Below are 22,456 nucleotides of genomic sequence, written 5' to 3' on the forward strand. Positions count from 1 at the left end.
ATTGTGTAGACTATTCTTTGTTTAAAAACAACTCATGTTTACTGGTTTAACAGGGCTCATATTATGTTGATTTGAACTTGATAATTTACTTTTATAACAAAAACTACTGTAGAACATTCCTAATTCTAGCAATCGCTTGAGTTGCATCTGAGATGTGTTTTCTAAATTTGTAACGTGATGGTTTAATGCTCAGGTTCTTGTTTTGTGATAGGTCTGTGATGGCACAAGCTGTTCAGAATTATGTGAAATCCTTGAACTGGGGCCACAGAGTGCAACTGCAAGACAAGTAAGTAGGACTTTGAAGTTCATCTTTCTTTCCATAATCAAAGAACACTTCTCTTTGTAGAATTGCTGATTTGCCTTTGGAATTTCTTGTTGGAGCTAGTATTTTGAGTTTGTAAGTCCATTCCTCTCTAGACTATAGGTACCCTTGCCAGCATATAGTAACGTGATTTTTTTTTGTCTCCTTTTTCTTCTCTGGGAAATAGTCCCTGAAAGTGACCATACATGAAAGTTATCTAACAGCATAATGATCGGGGAATGTTCTCTTTAGTCTGGAGAGAATCTACATTAATACTAAATAGTCAGGGTTTCTCTTAAGATCATTTCAAACTTGTCCACCACAATTTACATGCCATATTAATAAGCACATAGATAATACTGTACAAAAATAGTTAAAGTCTTTGTGTTCAGTGCTGACATGGTTCCAAGCTTTTCAAGCGTGCAGGCCTTTCTCTTGTTTGTTTCTGAATTGCCATGTTCCTTCTTTAGAGCAATGATGATAATAGATAATTTAACAGGTACATAATTTTCTAAATAATTTTCTAACTAACTTCTACTGTTATCAGAACAAATCTTGAAGCTGCTTTTTTCGTTTGTTGTCAAATAAGCATTACAATAAAATAATAATGCTATCAATATGTGGGGATGTATGGATATGGAGCATCTGTCATTTGAAGAAGTCAATAACCTGATTCCAAAACTTGTTGCAAGGTTAGGTACTCTCTCTGCTGTATAGGGCAGTGAACTGTGACGCAAGAATTAAGWGACCTAAATTACATGGCAGAGCTGAAAACAATCCTCTGAAACTAGATTGTTCCTTCCTTTTCTTTTCTATGCCTGGTTTCTGTCCTTGTTAGGCCTTCAAATATGAAAAGACTAGCTAATTCCTTTTTCATTCCTTTTCATCCTCATTAAGCCTGCATGTATGTTACTGCTTTCTCCTAAACAGGAAGGTGAAATATTTCAACATCAAAGGGAGTTTTTCAGATCCACATACAATCCATGGTTTAACAAAAGCAGGTAAAGAGGTGAGCTGCTGTACTGATTTCTGCACCTTAACTTCAGACAGTTCAGGTCTTTATGTATCAGTTTTCAGATCAATTGGAGAAGCTAGAATCTACTTTTGCAAATTGCTTTATGGATTCAGTATCATTGTTGGTGAGGGAGATTAGCATTTTTATCTAAATAAGGTGTTTAAGAACTTACTTGTTGCCTACTGAGCCCCTAGCCTGTCAGCTAGATGCCATTACTTTTTCCTTGCAGATGAAAACACTGAGATTATTTGTTTTGGTCAGAGTTGTATGGTTTTTGCAGATGCCAAGAGATGTAAAAAGGACCAACATCTACTTACTGGTCAACACATTAGATCAAAATCTAAGAGATGGTTTTSACCTTCAGATTAATCGTAAAGGCACTTAAGTTCTCTAATACAAAATCCTGTACAGGAGTCGTGGATACTAAGTGTGCTCCATTTGACTTCAAGCATCTGGGTAAAATAACAGTGACTGCCYCTTCTACATATTTAGCAAAAAAATGGGCATGTATTTTTATCACCTTTTTAATGGTAATTATGTAATGATTAATATGAGCATGAGAGAGCCTACCTTTTTCCMAAAACATGTCACTTTTGAGGTGCCTTAACTCTAGGCCTGAGAGACAGAAGTTACTTAGTGTGATTTGTGAGTACTGTCCTAAGCTGAATTGATTTTAAAAAGCTGCCATTTATGCACAACTGTTGTTTCCAAATAGTCCTCAGAATCTAGTCCATCATAGAAACAATTTTACGCTTAATATTAAAAGGAAAACTGATAGAGAATGTGTACAAGAAACTTCTGCACTGTTTTATTATATAACCAACCTTTCTTAATGCACTGCTGATAAGTCAGATCAATAGCAGAGGGTAGTGCCAGCTTTCCTATTTATCAGTTTAGCTTGTACATAGCTAAAATCCAAAGACAGGTAGAAGGATTTCATGTGCTTGATTTTGACTGTGTATTTTTGTTTGTAGATTGTTATTACTGCAGAGAGAATTGTCATTGCTACTGGAGGAAGACCAAAATATCCTACACATGTGAGTTATGCTTGCCATTTGACTACTCTAACGGCTTTATTTTGTTACAGATACTAATGAATGTGGAGGATAAAAAAATGTAAATATAAAGTAACACATAAAAGATTTTTGTACTTGTGTTGAGTATGAAACAGTTATCCTTTGTATAAAGCATAGGCTTTTCAGAAAAAAAAATCTATAGAAGATATTTTGTATCAATGTAGTATGTCAGTGTTGCTTAGAGTCATAGGATAACTCTGGTAGGAAGGGACTTCCAGAGGTTATCTAGTCCAGCCTTCTGCTCAAAGCACAGTCATTTATGAGGTCAGACTATGTTTCTCAGGGCTTCATCCAGGCAGTTCTTGAAAACCTGCAAAGATGGAAACTGGACAACCTGTATGGGCAATCACTTCGAATACTTGACTTCATCACAGTGAAAAGGTGTTTCCTTTTATCAACTCAGAGCCTTTCTTGTTTCAATTCATGTCTGTTGTCTCTTGTCCTTCTGCCATGCACTACTATGAAGAGCCTGGCTTTGTCTTTTTGATAACCTCCTCACAGGTATTGGAAGGCTGCTATTTGGTCCTCCTGAAGTCTTCTCTTCTCTAGGCTGAGCAAGCCCAGTTCCCTCAGCCTTTCCTCCTAGGGCATGTGCACCTGGACATATAGATAACTCTGCTGAGCTTGCTTTGATTTATCTGTGTCTCTTGTGTATTGGGAGGCCRAAAACTGGATGCAATGTTCTAGATGTGGTTTAACTAGTGCTGAGTAAAGGCGAATAGTTGCTCCCATTGGCTAGTGGCTATGCTTCTGTTAATACAACTCAAGGTGCTGATAGCTSTCTTTGCTGCCAGTTCTTACATTCTGGATTCAAGATTTTACCTGTCTGTTTGTAGATTACGGGTGCACTGGAGTTTGGAATCACAAGTGATGATCTATTCTGGCTAAAAGAATCTCCTGGAAAAACGTAAGCTACYTTGCCATGGCTTTAATAGATGCTGCTGCTCATACTTTTTCATTACTTCACATGCCACTTTTATGTACCACTTTTTTCTCTTCTGTTTTCCTTCTGAGAGTTTGTTTTGCTACATCAGCCTTGCTCTACCAGCCTTCATAAGTAAATAATATGGAGTGTTTTGGCGTGAATATTCTCTTATGAAATCAAATTAAATTTAAAATTTTCACCATTTTAGGTTAAGATAACTTGTTTGCTGTAGCAGTCACGTATGGAAGTCACAAGAGGGCAGCATACACTTAAATGAAGGCTACACTGTTCCTATTTGCTGTGGCTTTCTTAATTAGGAAAAAAATCCAATATAGTTTTATTTATCTTCTCTTAAGTCGTAGTACTTTTGGTAAGAAAGGCAAATGTGGTGAGGCATCTTTGCCATTCTTCTATGCTTTGGAAGCTATTGTTTAATTGAAATACTATTTTTTTTTACATGGAAATAATAAAATACCGTAGTCTGTTCTATCTTTTACAGTACCTAAACACATTAAGATCCTGAATCAGCATAGCACCACATAGCAACTTCCTAATGCAAGTAATTGCTCTAGGAAATGCACAGTTTCTAACGTGAAAGAAAGATACTATGKTTTTTACTTTTCAGTATTGAGTAACTCTAGAAAAGTCAATGTATTTATTAGAAAAGGAGACTTATAACCAACACAGTCATGGTATTTTGAAAGAAGATAGAGCTGCCATTCATAGCTGTGACTTTCTAATATAAAAATGCCGTATATGTTTAGCTAAACATCAAATAGATAAATAGGGCTCCTTAGTACAGTTTTAAAAGGAAACTAAATCTGCAGTTGTTTGCAGTATATCAACCACCTCTGCAATTTGAAGAGCATGACTTTGAAAATTGTTTGAAATTTGTTTTTTAGTTTTTTGGTTTTTAAGCCTAAACACAAAATTTATTCCTGTAAGATATTTCTGTGAAAATGTGGCTTTTGTCCAGTTGCTGCTAATGCAAGTTGTAGCAGTGTAATGTGGGAGTCTAGTGTTTATATGTTGCATTCCTAAACTTTAGTCAAAATAAGCCTTGAGGGGCTACAGTAGCATTCTGTGCTTTATCAGACTGTGTCCTAGCAAATGAAGGAGGGAGTTGTTAAAGGTTTGTTTCTGTCGGATTTGTGTCAATTATAAATATTGCCAAGGTTCAATTTAATGCCTTTTGTTGTAGTGTGAATTGTGTTCTACTTTTTTTCTTTTCTTTTCTCCGAAAATGTATATCTATATACATATCTCTGCTGCAAATTGCATGGCTGAGGGGATATAGAATTGTAGTCTTGCAGTTATTCATATAAAGAAGTTTTTCAAAAAGAAGGAAAACTGTTAACCAATAAACTTAGGAGTCATAAGAAACCCCGGATGTATAAACRCTATGAAGAAATTCTCACTACTGAAATGAAAGAACCTAGCAAAGTGAATTAGAAAARCTATTTTGAAATTTGCTCAGAATGAATAAGAGACTGAGCAGGTATGAATAAGGTTAGGTCTTACTTTCTAAACTTTTCTGTTAGATATTGACGAAGCTCAAGAACCATCTAGTGTGTAGGAGAAATTGTGAATAATGTGTTGATGGTGTTAAGAATGGGTGCCAATTGGCATCTATTTTTCATCTAAAGATAAGAAAGAGCAAACATATGCCCAAATTACAGAAATGATCATTCTACTCCCTATGAATCTCCAAGAGATATTTCTTTATGGGCAGAATGTATTTTTTTGCAGTGCTTCTCAAGACCTATAGACTAAAAGAGYGAAAGATCGTCCATTTACAGATAAATCAGATGTCCTGCACTGGGAAAATTTGTCTCCTACTGTGTTAAATTGTTTGCCAAACATAAAGCCCAGACTGGTAGATTTTAATCTCTTTAGTTTAATCTGTTCCCAGTACGCCTCCAGAAGTTGTATGTTTTTATTATAGGATAAATATATTTTTGTGTGTGTGAAAAGTTGTTATACTGGCTGCCATCTCTGGGGCTAACCCAGCAGCAGCCCACATCTCTACTTTTTGGAAGTTCAAAAGGATCTCTCTTGGAATTGGGAAATGSTGTAACTTAGTTTAGGGTGAGGTATAGGCTAAAAGCCAGAGTTTCACCTAGTGTTCTGTTCTGCTGACCTGGCATTAAAAAAAAAAAAAAGAAGAGAGAGAGAGAGCGATTGCCAAGTATTGGACTTGTTTCTCTCTTGGCAGTATTGTGAAATAACTTTCCTAGGGATAYATGGCAMGTCAGAAGTCAGTGGCAAGGCCAAAAAGAAGCCAGATTTCCTGTCCATGGYGTACCTTATACCTCTTAACATTGATTTTCAGTTCCTATGCATGCTCACATAGATACAAAATATTTAWTTTTTTTTAATGTATTATATTTTAAATTGAGGGTAACTCCTTATGAAAAGTTTCCAGTGCATGTGAAACTTTTGTGTGTGTTTTTCTATGGATTTAAGGGTTTATGTTAAATATATTTTGTGAAGCACCATACTTATGTATGCTCCTTCAGCCAGGAATCAAGCAAAAAAGGCAGAATACAAAACAGCATTGGAAGTTTTTTTGGAGTGTAGATTGCTATTTCAAATGTATTCCTTCCTGTGATCTGACTACTMTGAATTTTCACTTGTTCAGATTATGTTTTGCAAAAACAGTTTTATTTTGTTGCTTAGAACTGTTGAGTTAATTGAGGAAAAACTGTTGCAGGAAAAGGCCTTTATTTAATGGATTATTTCCATGCAACTGTTTTTTCTGCTGGCATTGTCTGTGATGTTAAAATTAATTTCCTCAAGGCAGTCAAAAGAGGTTGAATATTGATAAAAGGTGTAGTAAGATTCTGTGACTTTGCTAAACAGGGTGAGACTGTGGGTTTCTGATCTAACTAAATTTTTAAAGAAAAGAGAAGTTTGAAAACATGAACACTATCATTCCAGAAAGCAGTTGGCAAACTATACTTCTTCTATCTCCCAAAAGTCCAAGGTTTGTTTGTTGTTTTGTTTTGTTTTAACCTTTTGGGTTTGGCAGTATGAGAGACATCTATTTATCACAAACAACCCCCCGCCCCCAAAAAACAATCTCCTCATGTCAGACTTTTTTTTCTTTTCTTTTTTTAGATGAAAGTTCTTCAGAAAGCATACATTCGTAGGTAGAGAAAACAGGGTCAGAAAAAACCTAGCATTCTGCACTATCTTCATAGTAAGAGGGAATTTTAATCTCTAATCATATTCTTTTTTTGTTTCTTCCCTTGATTAAAAAACTGAAGGTATACCTTGTTGAAGGTATACACAAACATTACATGGAATGAACCTCCAAAATGAGATTTTTAACAGATTTGCACAATGGATGAGCAGCAAAGGCATATGAGTACAACCTGTCCAGCAGCTGACAATCGGTGACTGACTGGTTAATTAGACCCACATTTAYCTCCAGGACAGTGACTGAGTGTGCTGCCTTTCATGGAGCAGACATATCAGAGTAGGAGAGAACTGAGGATATTGTAGAAGAGAGAGGACTGCTGCAAAGTAGAGTGCATATGRGGACAGACGTAGAAACTGCTGTGCAGGAGAGTTAATACTCATCATGAATCAGAAGTGTTGATGGGCAACTTCAGTGGTGTTCTTGATGGAGAGGATATGAAATATGGGGAGAGGTGGGAACTGGAGTTTTATGCAAGATCTGAAGTGATGGTTATAAAAGAAAATTAAATTTAGCAATGAGTAAAATCTATAAGTTCTTATATGTGGATCTGTAGTCTAGCTGATAGTTTAAAGCAAGTTGAGAATTTAAAACATGCTTAAGTTCTGCTCATATTAAATTTTCTTAATAATAATAATAAGTTTATGAAATAGTAAGGTACCTGTAGAACTTTTGAGATATGCTTAAGTTCAGGCATGACTGCTGCAGTGTCTATATATTTAAATCTTGTCTGCTCTCTCAGAGGAGAGGAAAAGGAAGCAGGGTGGCTTAGCATTAAAAAAAAAGAAAAGCAAAAATAATCCACCCCAAATCTCTATGCTATGTCTGCTGATATGCGGTATTTTTTTGTTGTTGTAAGATCATAGTCTGAATTTTAACTTCCAGGTTGGGTGACTAATACACATTTTTGGAGAAGGTTAGCATGTCAGTCATTTACTYAAAGTTTGTCACTAGGATTATGCATACTTGATGAAGGGATGCTGAAGAGCTCAATGCTGTACTGCATGGGAAACAAATAAAAATGTAAAGCTCTTCAAGTCTCTTCTACTAGGTAGTCTACTTTTGTCAAGTGTTAAGGGTTTTTTGGGGGAGCCAGGTTGCTTATTGTTTTGCTAAGCTGAATCTTACTCTGATCCCCAGAGCTCACTTGTTATACAGTGCTGGACAGTTGAAAGTTCTCATCTCTTAACAAGATTCATTAGCATTGCTTCAGATATTAACTTTAAGAACATTTCTGTTATCCAGCTCTTGCAAAGTAGCCGATATCTAATTGCTTCAGCGGTGACTTATAGCATTAATCTAACAAATTACTCTATTATTATCTATAGGGATTGGTACTAKCTTTAGAATTGTCTGTTCTAACATCACCTTACTTCTTCCAAAGAGCTAGAGAATTGCTTTAACTAGGTCATCCATATCAGTTTTCTCTATTTTGTGAATTTGTCTTTTAACATACAGTATTGTCCAGATATTTGTTAGGTGGCTGTCTGTATATCCCTTTTAAGTGAGAGGATTTAAGTCACTTATATTTTGAACAGCTTGGATCTGCCTGAATATTCATCCATTTGCTACTGTAATGGCAACAGAAGAACTTCTTGAGGATATCTGTTCTCTAGAAGTGGTCTTTGAGTAGTCCAGTCATAACTGAAGGATGATTTCATTCCATGAAGAGGACTTAGTATGCTTGTGAAACAATCAAGTTTGTCATTCTTCATTTCCCATGTGCCTTGGAAGAGCTMAGGGTAATTAATAGCCAAATTGGCAAGAGAATTTTCTTTGAAGATGCAACTCCCCCAGTTGCCATCCCAGATTCTTAAATTTGGGTGCCAAATGCCTCTCAGGTTAGTAATGATCTTTCTGCATCCAAGACACAGCACAATGTTGTTTCTATCATGTTCTAATCATGTTTAGGACTTCCTTGGGCATGTTTTGGGGTAAGGTTTCTGGGGAGAAATGGTCCAGGACCAGAATACTCCCAGATCTTCCCATTTTATTGCCATTCTGTTTTGTTATACTGACTGTCTGGAACACAGTGGTGCTGAGAGGCCCTGTAAAGACCAGGCATCTATTGCAGTCGGCACTGAGGAGAAAAAAAAAAATGTGTCAGTTTCCACTCCAGTTCTTCTAACTGAGGTATATCTTAGAGCCTAAGTGAAATATATTTTGCTTCATCTGCTTAGCCTTTAAGAAATATTTATGCCTCTTAACCTTGCTATTTGCTCTGACTTTTTCTTTTTGTAGCTTTTTTGAGCTTGTCTTTCAGAATGTATATTTAAATGTCTCTTTTGCAATGTAAAAATGATGCTATATTTCTTGTTAGCCTATTTACTTTTTATTTTTTTAATAAAATAAGCTTGAATGAAATCTGACACAATATACTGTTTTCTTTGTTGTGATTGATAAGTCATACTCTTTTTTCCCATCTAACAACAGCAGATCTGCTGCTCATACCCATAAYCTTGTAACCATACATACTTCAGAAAATAATCTCAGTTGTGCAAAAATATGCACCAGCTCATTCCATTGCTTTATTCTTTCTTTTTTTTATATATATATGACAGGTTGGTTGTTGGAGCCAGTTGTATCCTTTGAAAAGCTGCAATGATTTATGATTCTAAGCAGAATAGTTGTCTTTTTTATAAAAGCTCCATTTTCTGAATRCCTTTGCTCGTGCCCTGTACTTAAGTTGGTAATACACAGTAACAGTTTCGTGTTGGGTATCATTGTGGGAGTTGACATCAGCTGAGGATGAATTTTGAGGGCCTTAAAAACAAGTCTGTATTGTTTTTAAGTATTCTAAGGCTATAGATTTTTATTGAATAGACATCAGAAGCATGTGAAGGTATTGTCTTTGAGGAGAAGTTGATTTCTTTAGGAAGAAGGCCCACTCGTGCRCTGCCCTCATTTCAGCTGCATTTATATGAAGTTTATATTTCTTTGACTGGTATTTCACCAGATGTTTCACTTGAGTGTGCTGGTTTTCTAACGGGCATTGGATTGGATACTACAGTCATGATGAGAAGTATTCCACTTCGTGGCTTTGATCAGGTGAGTACAAAACATGTTATATCCCTATGTATATATACATATATGCACATGCACACATGTATATGAAATAATACAAAAGATGTGCTTGGTAATTGTTGTCTCCTAAAGACAAAGTGACCTTGTCTTCTCCAAAGACTTACTGGTAGGTGCTTTCTGAAGAATAACCAAATAAATATTAGCTCTTGTTTTGGTGTTATATCTATCTCTTGATCTTTACTTCAGAAAAATAGATTCCCCCCCCCCTTCTCTTGCAATGCTTGAAAGACYAGGAAGCAAGGGAGAAATTTGGCTTATCCCACTGTGAAAAGCATTAGATGATCTCTTTAAGATAACCTAGATTCTAAAAATTCTAAAAATTGTAAATAATGATTTTTAAAATAAAGCATTGCACTTAACAGGAAGTAGTTCAATGTGGAGTTCACTATATGAACAAAAATAAATCACTAAGCAGAAAGTTTAGTAACATAGGAACTGGAGGTCTTGATCTTATTGCTTTCAAAAAAGGCAGACAGTGGCMGTCCTAAAAAGTGAAAAAAATATGTGGTGGACTATCAACCCTAACCTGGAGAAAATTAAAAGCAAAATCACTCAGGTAAAGACGTTAAAACATAAAAAATGTATTTGAAAATTGGGAAAAATTTAGAGATGTTTTTTAAAAGCCAAGTAGTCGTGATTGTGCTGGCAAAACCGAAAGCAGTTTTGGMCAGAATCCCATTCTGGTATAATGAGAATAAAAGCAATTAAAAGTAATAAAGGGAAAAAGCAAAAAAACAGGTGTCATGTAGGATTTGTGCAGCATGTRGATTTGCTTAGAGAAGCGATAGCTGGTGGGGAAGCAGCTTAAACACAAGTTATTGGATCCAGTAAAGTGTTATTTGGATGCAAGTCTGTACTGTGTGTTCTACAGGTTAAATGGTCTATTTGATGGCCTGATAGTCCCCTTGGTCCCTAAATTTGTAGGCAGAGTGCTTTTATGGGTGATTGTAGATTTTTTTTTGCATCAGCACTTTCAAGGAAAGATTTCATTAGTGTCCTTACAACAGTGAAAGAGTCCTGGGTTTTCACTCGTGTCTGAGCTGAACCTATTTTGATGTTTCCAAGAAATTTCTTCTTGGGCAAATAACCTTGGAAAATTTCAGCTTCAAAAGTGAAGCCTTTTTCAAATTAATCACTTGAAAATAATGTTTCCAGAATGGAAACCAGTGCACATTGATTTAATTATTCCTGATGTCATGAATCAGGATTTTTTTTAATGCTTAATTGCAATARTGCAAAACATTTACATGCTGAAGTTGAAGAAAGAGTAATAAAGCTGAGATTTTGTTCTTAAGAACTGCTTTGCATGCTGGCTTGCAAACTGCTTCTAAAGCGTAACAACACAGTGTATGCTTTGTTAGTCTGTTTAAGATAGGTGCTCCCAAACTCCTATTTTGAGGAGGGAGTAGTGCAGTTAGCAGCAGCAGTGACAAGTACCACCATGGGTAGTGACAGATTCTGGTTGCATGCCAGCCACTACCACTTTGAAGTGGCTTTCTTAAAACTGGTGGTTTGCATACTGGAGTTTGCAAAATTGTACAAGAATGTATCTTGGGGTTTACTCTCATCTTTGAAGAAATCTATATCTGTAATAGCATGAGTTATAAGCAAGCAGGGAGTAGTGTGTGAAGAGAGTTTAAGTGGTTCATGAAGCACCACAGAGCAGGGCTAGCTCCRAGAACTTGCATGCAGGGAGAGTGCATTGGAAAGCTCTAAGTTAGAAAGGAATAGAGAGAAAATAATTTTATTCAGGCTATAACCACACTAAATCTAATGGAAAATGATTAGTGAGTTACTGTGTTTCAGAAGAGAAATAATGCTGTTCCTTTCATATTACTTAGTCACAACTTTGAAAATGAAGTTTTGTAAGCCAACAGCCTGCATGTAGTTCTTTTGTGCGAGTAGTTTTGTGAGAATAGCCTTTAAATAATAAGCATAACCTATGAAAAAGTGCAACCTAAATTACTACAATCAGGAGCAATGACATCTTTGGATAAACCTGGCAATGCGACACTTCRCTACTTGACTGCGGTGTGGCATTATTTCAAACAGGCTCTTAGGACAAAAGTGTTATTTCCTTTTGTAGTAGATCTTTCCAGGAAATCTTAATGAATCATAGTCTTTGCAGCAGAATGACAGGTGTTAGGGCAAGGGGAAGTATTTTTCTTCCTTGGCTTTAGAAAAGTGTTTAATTCCCTTCATGCTACCAGAAAATGGTAATTATAGCAATGTTAAATTGCATTTGCTCTAGATGCTATTTCTCTATAAGCGTCAAATTAAGTAAAAAACTTTTGATACTTGTCTGATATTTTACCTTAGTGAAAATAACTTGAATGTTCCTAGGATACAGGGATCTCTTCAGCGGAGGTGGAGTTGCAGATCTCAAATATGTAGTGACTCAATAAATCACAATGTGTTAGCAATGCAACAGTAACGAAGTGATACAGAATGTTTGAAATGCAAGATGTATTTACTAGATTTTCATGAAGACAACTGAAAAAGTTTTGATTAAAAAGACTATATATCTTAAGTTTAAACAAATTTTTTTCCCTAACTCAACAGCAAATGTCTTCTTTAGTAACTGAACACATGGAATCTTATGGCACAAAATTTTTAAAGAAATGTATCCCAACCAAAGTTGAAAAATYGGAGAGCAACAAATTACAAGTCACCTGGAAAAATACTGACTTGGGCACAGAAGAAACAGATTCCTTTGACACGGTGATGTGGGCAGTAGGTAAACTTGATTATTTTAATGTTTATTCGCAATGCTTGCTATTTTGAMAATGAAGTCCCTTGTTCTTTTTTAAGATTAAGCCACTAATCTTTTTAAGATTTTTTTATTATTATTATCCATTTCTTCTATGCCTGACTGGTTCACTTACAATCTAAGTAACAATGGAAGTTACAGTGAGTGAAGCAAATCCATGTGATTACTTATGCATGAGCTACAATAAATGTGTGACATTTTGCTCTTTCTGATGTTTACTAGAGAATGAGAACATGAACTTAGCAACTCCTGTGGTGCAGTCCTCTAAGTCCACACTCTGACTTACTTATTTAGCTGTTCACTAAAAGTTTCTATTACCCTATTTAAGAAGGCTACCATTTCTTCTGGGAATTTCTAAACTGTGCCTGTAAGTTTGTTACTATAGCTGCAGTATTCCATCATCCAAGAGAAGCAATTATTCTAAAAATCYCTTCTCATCCCAAGCTCATTTTAGGGAATCTGGCAGCTTGGAGACATTTGAACTCAGTTTAGGATCCTCCACATACCTCAATTATGAGGGATCTGAGATATGATGCCTAAATCAGAGTAAATCAGTGTAAAAGGATTTTGTGGAACTAGCTATAAGGATGATCACCAGAAACAGGAATTAAATCTATTTTCTACCKCCTTTGATTCAGGTGCTACTTCTTGTAAGGTTTAACACAGAGTGATATATGGTGCAATGCTGTAGCCCACAGAAAAGAAAATATTCTATCTACATTGCCTGCCCAAGCAGCTCATTTGCTGCTGTTATTAGTCRGCTTTTAGCTGCTGCATTGCTTCTGATAGACTGCAAATCTATTGGAATAGCAGGCCTCATCTTCTGTGTCTACRAAGTTCTGTGGATATCTGGAGTTCTAGGTAAATAATGAATGGCTAAAGGCAGTACTGATATTTGGCAAAAAAATGACATGTACTAAACCAAGTAAATATGCTTAAAATTGCTGCCCAAGAAATCTGTTTTGATACTGAAGAACAATCAGTTTCACCAGCAGCTTTAGAAACTGATTTTARTTATTACATTACTRTGTGGTTTTTTTCTCTCTCTCTGACRTTAGTGTTTCATAGAAGYAGGGTAAGCATCACTGTYCCACCTGGGAAAGATGAACAAAGAGATGATTTTAAATTCTTGAGGTCACAGAATGGATCCATGATAGGAAATAGGAACACCTCATCTGCAGCATTTTGTGTTTTGTCCAGTAGACTAGATCTACAATCCCGTTGTTCCATTGCCCTGCCTAAGTCAACCTTACATCTTGTTAATACCCCAAACAAAGAGCAGGCTGCGTGCCTTGACCAACCTTTTCTCTGGATTACTGTGATTAATGTTCTTTAAAAATATAATAGAATAGGTTTTTATAAATTGTAGAAATAGCTTTTAATAATGGATCACACTCATCATAACCAAAGACACTCGTGCTTACCTACAGCAAAAAAGGCTATGCTGTCTAAAGTTCTGGCAATCCAGAAAACTGAAGGAAATATTCATGAGGTCAGATGAATTTAAGTTCTTCAAAGTTGTGGGTTTCTAAATGCAAGATCTGATTTTCCTCAAACTTTCCAGTAAAAATGTATTCTGATGTGGAGTCACACCTGTGAAATTTCAAGACAGTTTGTTTTACTTTTGTCAAAGATGGGAATAAGAGCTGTTAAATTGAAATAATATTAAAAATGTTGTTTAAACGTTAATTATAATGAATTTGAATGATACACTATTGCAAGTCAGTAGTAATGTGACTCCTTRCACTATTTTGATGTGCAATAGAGCACATTATACTTTTTGTCATAGACTTGAGTTAAACTCCATATTTAGAAACTGCAAAGTGAAAGGTTTGGTGCCCCCCCCCGCAGTGTTCAAGTTTGCACTCCACCCTTAAGGATTAAACACATTAACAGTTAAATCTGGTTAACTGATGTGCAGTCCTCATGATTCATTGTTTTTCTCTGTATCAACACACCCACACCAGGTGTCTCAGATAATAGACTGGGAAACTTGGTAGTGTTGAGGATTTCCTGTCTGCAGATGGGCCAATTACAATGCTGATTGAAGAAAGTCAGCCTGTAGAATTAGTTAGAAAGCAGCCACTATTGTTAACTAATTGTAGCCTGAATTGTGATAGATAATCATTTATTTCTGTAAATACATCGTGGCATTTTAGTAGGATTTTAGTAGGATTAATAGGATTTTATGAATAATGTTAAAATTGTTTACTAACAGTGCAAGAGTTACATTTAAAGGTTTCAATCCAAACTCTTYGCAGTTAGCTGTCAGAGATCTGTGTTACCTTGCTGAGTGACTATGCTGTGTTGCATTCYAGATCACTGAAACAGATCTTTCTTGATATTTATTTGATTTTTGACTGTCTTGTCCTTTAATGTCTTGCCTTTTATTTGTGCTGTCTTCTGCTTGTTTGAGAAATATCCTGAATTGATAAGCTTTTGAGATTTTTTTTGCAAAGTGTGAAAAATAAGCTTTTAGTATTAATATAGTATTCCCCATGCTCTTAAGGGCTCAAAAAAACTTTCCATGATAGGCACCTTATGTACCTGAGCTACAAAACAATGATAAGTCTATACATGCACAGACTAAGTATAGAGTCCAAAGCAAAGAGTAGAGGTTCACACCTCATGAATAGATGCTACTGCTGATCTGTGAGGCAAAATTGCAGAAGATCAAGCTTTATATACAGGGATTGCCTCACCTATCAGAGGGCTGAAACCTATGAATCGTATGTTGCAGCTGCAACACAGCTAATATGTAGCAGGAACTGACAAGTAGAATTTCCATTTGAAATTGCAGTAGATGACAAAACATTACTGTTGTAACTGGAACTTGTCCAGGTAATTTCCAGAGTCCTTGAAAAGATACTTAATTACCTCATATCTGATTGGGTCTTGCTGTGTGGAGGAACAACATTGAACTGATGATTAAACTAAGCAGGTGTTTATAAAATATCCTAAATTAGTTTGTCAGGGAAAGTGGAATAGTGTGCTAGTAAATTCTTAATAAAAAGAGCCATGAGCAGCAGCAGATTTAAAGTTTGACTTTATAAAAGAGAGTTGTCTCCCTGATGAGAGAAGTGGAACAACAATTTTCAAGTTCCTTTGCATTTGCAGGCGTGGAGGAAAGCCACTGTGTCTTTGAAATAATATCATCTTTGCTATAAAAAGAAATTATGTGTTTAGCTCTATGCAAAGCTGAAAAGGTATCAGGTGTTGCACATCCTATGCTATTCAGAACATTTTCTTTTGTGTCAGAATGGATGTCTGGCAGATTTATTTTTTAGTGCAGTAAAATAAGATCATCATTGTTCAATATCAAGAAAGGGTTAAGTATATCACACTTTCTATACTTCTGTTTTTTTCAGATCTTACAACCAAATCAGTTTGGATTAACTAAGAAAACAGAAATTTTCCGTGGAGATTTTCTTTGAAAAGTCCCATATGGTAGAATATTGCTGTGATCTCCCATGTGTACAACTCTGCCAGCCCCTATGGAAAGAGGATAGGCTTTAGACTCCYCTTTGCAAGCAGATTTTGGCATCCAATTTTTAACCTATGGACTTTTCAATAGAAAATAATGCACCTGGGTTGATCTCAGAAAACTGTTAGTGCTAATGTGATTTGGTTTGCTTAAACTCTGGGTCTTTGTTCTGAACTCCACTTATGTCCCTTTCTTATTATTTTAAATTCACGACTGTCTTAGTAAGGTGTGGTTTCTGGATTCCTAATGAAAATTCTCTCTGGTTACATCAGCCAGTGCTTTTGGCTTTTTTTTTTTTCCTCATGCCTTTATGCTAATAGCTTGTTTTTGTGACATTCAGCCAGATTTAAATGACACTATTTTTAATGTTCCAGTGATTTATTTGCTTTGAGAGGGACTYGGATGGTACATTTTGCACCTGTCCTTTGTTTAACCCAGCCACAAACTTTGAATATAACTCTTACTTTATTCTACTTGTATTACAAACTCATGGTTACCAAAATCACTCCTTCATGTTGAGGAAAAGTTAAATGTTAAGATAAGCTCTATATGCATGAGAGAATATTTTTGAATTTGAATATCAGATGATATTGATTTTAAAAAGCAATGACTGGCCTCTAACTTTAAAACCTAGAGGTTGGTATAAATAAATAAAAAACTGACTTCTGGAAAATGCTCCAAAATAACTTCATAAGACGAGTAAAATTAATGTGACATTTTCTGCAGAATACAGGTTCCATTAACTCATCAGTGTATAAGAGGTTGAAGCCAATGACCACATTTGGTAATGGATCGTGGGTATTGGTTAACACTGCAGAAACAGGCATTAAGGACATACAAAATCTTTGGTTACAGCAAGCTTAACATGGGAAAATTAATGTAAAGAGAAATGCAGTTTCATCTAGGAAAGTCCACTTTACCTTGCAAAGGACCTTGGGGAAAAAAAAAAAAACGACTACAATTGTTAGACGTCTGCCCCACACTGTAAGGTTTTTGTTTGGTTATGCAGAATTTGGGGCTGGTCTTCTTTTCTGGTTTCACTGGGACCAAAGCAAAGGCTCCTTGGCTTGTTGTCTGAAGATGCAAATAACTTTGGATATACAGTGGATGGTGATGCCTGGGTGATTACTGATTGCACCAGGGCAGCCACAATCTCCCTGCAGAAATGACTCTTCTGTATACTCATTATAGCTAATCAATRCTTCAAGAAGCAGTACAACCTCGCAGACTTAGCAAAGAACCAGTTATTGCCCTGGCACTCAGTAAAGGTCAGATCTTTTTTCATATTGTGGCAGATATGCTGAGAGTCTATCAGTAATGGATGAAGTATTCAAAAATATCCCTGTAACCTTGGTGCACACTTCTATCAATGGTGGAAGGGTTCTGAATGTATGTTGGGTTTTGTTTSTTTGTTTGTTTTACTTTTGCTAATTCTACTGTAGTCAATATTTTTTTTTTCTGAGTATTGAGTATTAGTTACACTGACTTGGTCCTCATGGCTGTTATYAGCTTGCTGTAGGTGAATGACTTGTGGGTTTTCAGGAGGGATTTGGAAGAGGAAAAGATAGGGGTCATGAACAGATGAGGTTTTGGATCAAGGTCAACTTGAGATCTCAGATTGGGTAGAGACAATTAAGTGATGGATTGAAATGCAAATATATAGGCAAGACATGGAGAAGACTGCTGAATTTCAGTTTTACGCTGGAAGAGCCATCCTGCCACCCTGCAGAATGCTCAGCGTACTTTTGGCTGTAGGCGTTGACATGCCTGATAATGAAACGGGTGGCTAGCTCTGGTWTGGGTTTTTCAAATGCTAGGGAGCAAACAGACCACTCCAGTTCTGTGATTAAGAAGTTGCAAAGGACCCATTATAAAAGCTCTACAGAGCTGCTGTCAGCTGTGCCTTTATCACCCTGGGAAATCTTACTGTATGCAGGAATATGCTATCTCTGGTTTACTGCTGCAATATACTGACTTGTCTATGCCGATTCTCATGGTTTCTTCTCATTTTAGCTGCTTCAGTCTCACTGATGCAGGTCCAGCACCTAAAGTCTCATTGGTTGCAGCAGCCTGGAACTGCCCCTGCAGGGCCTGATTCCTGAAACTGCTCAGCAGATGATAGGACGGAGTGGCCACATTACAGTGTGACYGATCTGGTGTGTTTTTGAGATACGTGCTTTAACCAGTCTCTTGTTGCTCTCTGTAGCTAGGCTGGCTGATGGCTTCCTCAGTAAACCATATTGCTATGTTTTACAAAACCAGGTAGAAATGTTACCTTTTTTTTCTTTTTTTACTCTTTTTTGGGGGGTCAAAAGTGAATGGGGACAGGCCCCAAGAAGAGAGATCTGTGTGGTTTTCAGAGTTGTGTAGTTGCTGTGTRGGTGTCTTTTATATGGGATTACGGTGTAGTATTAAAAATGCAAGAGTCGCATAACCTTTCTAAGGATTTGAATTGGCATCTTTCTCCTAGATGTTTGGCCTAACCTCTTACTGTTTTGAATAAAAGCTAAAGTTAGTCTTGTTTTTCTTTGTTCTTTACATTTCGGGGCAGCTGAGCATCTTCAAACTAAAAGCACATGTGCTGGTTTGTTTTTTTTTAAAAAAAAAAAACTCTCTTTTGTGCTTGGTAGATGCCTGGTAGAATTTGGTCTAGTTTTGTATTGCCCTCTGGATCTTAGGAAGAAGCTATAAACTCATCCTTTTGTAAAGCTGTAAATGTAAAAAAAAAAAAATTAAAAAAAATAAAACTTAAGTTGTGGATATGAAATAAATATCCTTCCCATCCAGTCTTACTAAGAAATAGTAACAACTGATTTGATAATACAAGTAGGTGAATGTTGGGAAATGTCAGGATTTCCTGAATTTGTCGTTAAAACTTACCAAGCCACTCTGGCTATTCATGAACCTGAGCTAGTGAGTTTGATGTGAAGCTTGCTTGAGTAAGTGTGATTCTAGTTTATGGAAGTGAGCCAGATGGGGCTAAAGGCCAATAAAGTTTCAGCTAAGTTTTTATTTTTGCTTTCAGAAATAATATTTAGGCAGTGAAGTTGGGAGAGAAACTTCATTGAGTAGCAACACATTTTTTTGTAACTCTTAGCTATTAATACCAAACTGTGCACGTGTTAAAATAGATTGGAAGTGTTATAAGTATTATCCTGCAGATTTGATAAGCTCAGCTGTTGTTGTCACAGCTCTTTAAATGACTCTATTGACAGTTTTTATTTTATTTCTTCTTCCTTTTTTTTTTAATACTTTTTCAGCGCCTGCCATTGCGTGCTAAGCTTTCTCTTGGCTCTGCCTGGCAGGAAAAAGGGGAAACTAGAAAACCCCATTAGCTGTCCATTTGCAGAATATCCAGGCTTTACTCTCAATACACAAAGAAATACAACGGTAGGAAGTTGTTTCACATCCGAGCCAAGATAAGGTCCTAGTGGTTTATTATTTTTGTTGCCTGATAGCATCAGGACTGGGGAGCAGGGGGCAGAGAAGGAACAGCAGATCAACATCCCATGGGGACAAGAGAAGGGAAGACAGACAGATAGCCAAGTGCCGACAGCTTCAGTCAGTACTCCCAGAGGAAGTGTTGGTTTCACCAGATGAAATTAATACACAGAAGTCTTTACAGAGGCATTCAGATGTGACATTGTTTGAGGGGCCTGGCTATATGGCAGATGTATAAAGCAGTGAATCATATGTTTACATATAATTAGATCTGTATTGACAAGCCAGGTTTTCCTTTTGTTTAATAATTTCCTACATTAACATCAAAGACCTTGTTTTTGTAATGAAAACACATTTCCCTTTTTGGTTTGCTTTGCTATAGTTTTGTATTAACATCAAACACAAAATCATGACTCCCACACAAAGGATAGAAATATATCCATTTATAGCCTCTGAAAATTGAGGCAACATTATAAAACTGCCTTCATTTGGACATATTTGGGTAATCTCCTCTATGTGACCCTGTATGTCCTTACAAATTCTGGGAGTACCTGATAAATTGACAGTTTGCATTAACTTTCAAATGTGTTTGAAAAATTGGATAGGATTTAATATTCCAGTCCTGGATCAGGACCCATTATGCTAGTAACTGTACAGAAGCTCATTGTAGTGTTATCAAGATTTTGGTGATCTTAGTGGTAACTCTGTGCAGAAAACATTGAAAAAATATTTTTAAAGGTGTATAGTTTGAAATGTAATTTAGAGAGAGAAATCTCTGGAAGAGATGGAATTTAAAATCTTTGGAAGACGAAGCTGTAATAAAATCTAGACACAGTAAAATTTGCCTCATTCATTTTTAAATCCAATGAAAATAATAGTTTTAAATTCTACAAAATGTTTGTACAGTGTTTCCCCTAAATATATCAGCATTAAGGACTTAGAGCAAAGTTGATAAGACTTTATTGCCTGAGCTGAGAGGACTACAAAATCTTTAAAGTAAATGTATAAGATAAGAAGAAAAGAGAACTTCAGGAATGTTTAATGTTGGGCAGCATTACTAATAAATTGTGTTCACAAGTGTGCACAGCAGGCTGTTTTGTCAGTACTGAGTACCTTTTAGTTAGTGTTTACTAATAAGTTTCATTCTAGAAGATGCTTTTTGTTTGTTTGTTTATATATTCATATTATTTGCAAAATATATTTAGAACATGTGATAAATATTAAACCAGCTGGCTTTTGCATACTTTGCAGTGGATGGTGTCCTGCACATTTTTAAAGGATACCTTTCTTCTAAATAGTCTAAGCAAAGGCAGTGGTGATGGAGCTTCTTTCACAAAGGAATTCATAGCCATACTTTCCACTTCTACAGCTTTTCACCATCATTTTGTTTTCTTTCTACTTGGACCATCAAATAGCACGATGGATTTGGAAATCTATAATGGGGAATGACAGGTTTTTAGATTAACTCTGCCAGAATTTTCAAATCGTTTTTAAGTTAATTTCTTTTGTTTTCCTTAAGGCCGAGTCCCTGACACTAAAACTCTGAATTTGGAGACAATTGGCGTGAAAACTAATTCTGAAACTGGAAAGATCATTGTTGATGCCAGTGAAGCTACTTCTGTTCCTCACATCTATGCAGTTGGAGACATAACAGAGGTACTGAGTCTACATAAACTATTTTACAATAACAGGAAGCCAACTTTGTTCCTGACTAATAACCAGTCCCCAGATGTCGTCATGCTGCAGCATATTAGTGTTTTGCTCTTTTTCACTTTTGTAGAGCTGTAGTGTTTATGCCAGCCACCTGGGTCAGTAATTTCCTTCACATGGATTTTGTGAAGTATCTGAGAATTAGAGATTATTACTGATGCTTATCAGGCAATGCATCATTGGTTAGAGGCTAATAATAATATCTTTATCACTTTAATTATCTTTCTAATAATGTTTTTATCACTTTAAACATGACTTTGTGATGCCTGTGAATGCTGACTRAAAATAGGTATTAGTTTCTGGAGTTGAATACACCTATTGAGAATGACCATGACAAATTCTGTAAATAGTTTTAGTGTTTCAGGTTTTAATTGTGATTAAGACAGCATTTCTGTTCCCTGATGCAAAAATATTTCTGATTAAAAGTGTGTGCCTTCAGAATTAATTAATTAAATAAATAAATAAAAATCAGTGCTCCAAGTACTTAATACATTTGACTTCTATTCATGATTTGTGAATGTTTATGCCACATGAATAATAACGAGCCTTTTAAAAAAAATTACTAGCTTGAGCAAAACATTTTTTTTGTTCTTGTTACAGATGCAAAAACAGAACTCCATGACCTTAACTTTGTGGATKAGCAATAGAATTAAATTATCTGTGATCAAAATATACTCAAATACTTTGAGTCACTTAGTTCTGTAAACTGAAAACTAAGCTTGTCTACTGTATRGGAATCTCCTTCTCTGGAGATATTCAAGGCCCGCCTGGATGCAACCCTGTCTAACCTGCTCTAGGTGACCCTGCTGAGCAGGGAGTTTGGACTAGATGATCTCCAGAGGTCCCTGCCAACCTTACTGATTCTAAGATTCTATATTTTCAAGCTGGCATCTTGAAATATGTTGTCTTCATAAAAAACAATGTATGGCTGATTTCTGAACAGTGGACTTACAGTGCAAAAAGTGGCCATCCCTGACAGTCAAGATTGGTTTTGATATAATGGACATTTTCCAGACATTTTTAAAAAACTCTGGAAATTAAATACTCTAAAGGTATCCAAAGCCCATATATAATGTATTTTGAAGGACCTTTAAAAGGTTTGTAATTATGCCAAATATAAATACTACAGGTGCTCTGATTTTTTGAAGAGATGTAACAGGTTACATGATGTGTTGGAGATAGCCCTGCAAATTCCTGGCTGGACCCTGGAACAGTCAGAGACCCTTAAATCTCATAAATCTACTGAGCACTCCTGACCTCTTTCCCTGTATCTAGGCATGTGTTTCTTCCTGTCTGTCTCCATCTTCATGTGAATGACTTGACATTTCCTTTTTAACTGTGTTAAAGCTCTTTCCTGCTCAGCTATTTCTCTCCTTTTTTTTTTTTTTTTTCATTACTCTCCACAGCTTTTCTGTCCTGTCTGTTCACTCAGAGCCTCGGAATTATGT

General features: G+C 36.1%; 1 protein-coding gene across 1 annotated transcript in view; it reads left to right on the plus strand.

The window, feature by feature from the left end:
• Positions 1-22,456, plus strand: part of TXNRD2 (thioredoxin reductase 2) — a 38,090-nt gene that overhangs the window by 2,702 nt on the left and 12,932 nt on the right. Inside the window, exons 5-12 of the mRNA XM_085302696.1 lie at positions 212-286; positions 1,232-1,310; positions 2,291-2,353; positions 3,229-3,299; positions 9,081-9,100; positions 9,476-9,567; positions 12,166-12,340; positions 20,818-20,954. Coding sequence (XP_085158822.1) covers positions 212-286; positions 1,232-1,310; positions 2,291-2,353; positions 3,229-3,299; positions 9,081-9,100; positions 9,476-9,567; positions 12,166-12,340; positions 20,818-20,954 — 712 coding nt within the window. The remainder of the gene's footprint in view (positions 1-211; positions 287-1,231; positions 1,311-2,290; positions 2,354-3,228; positions 3,300-9,080; positions 9,101-9,475; positions 9,568-12,165; positions 12,341-20,817; positions 20,955-22,456) is intronic.

The sequence above is a fragment of the Rhea americana genome, unplaced genomic scaffold (genome assembly GCF_003343005.1).
Source record: "Rhea americana isolate MKP2758 unplaced genomic scaffold, rheAme1 scaffold_191, whole genome shotgun sequence".
Taxonomy (NCBI): domain Eukaryota; kingdom Metazoa; phylum Chordata; class Aves; order Rheiformes; family Rheidae; genus Rhea; species Rhea americana.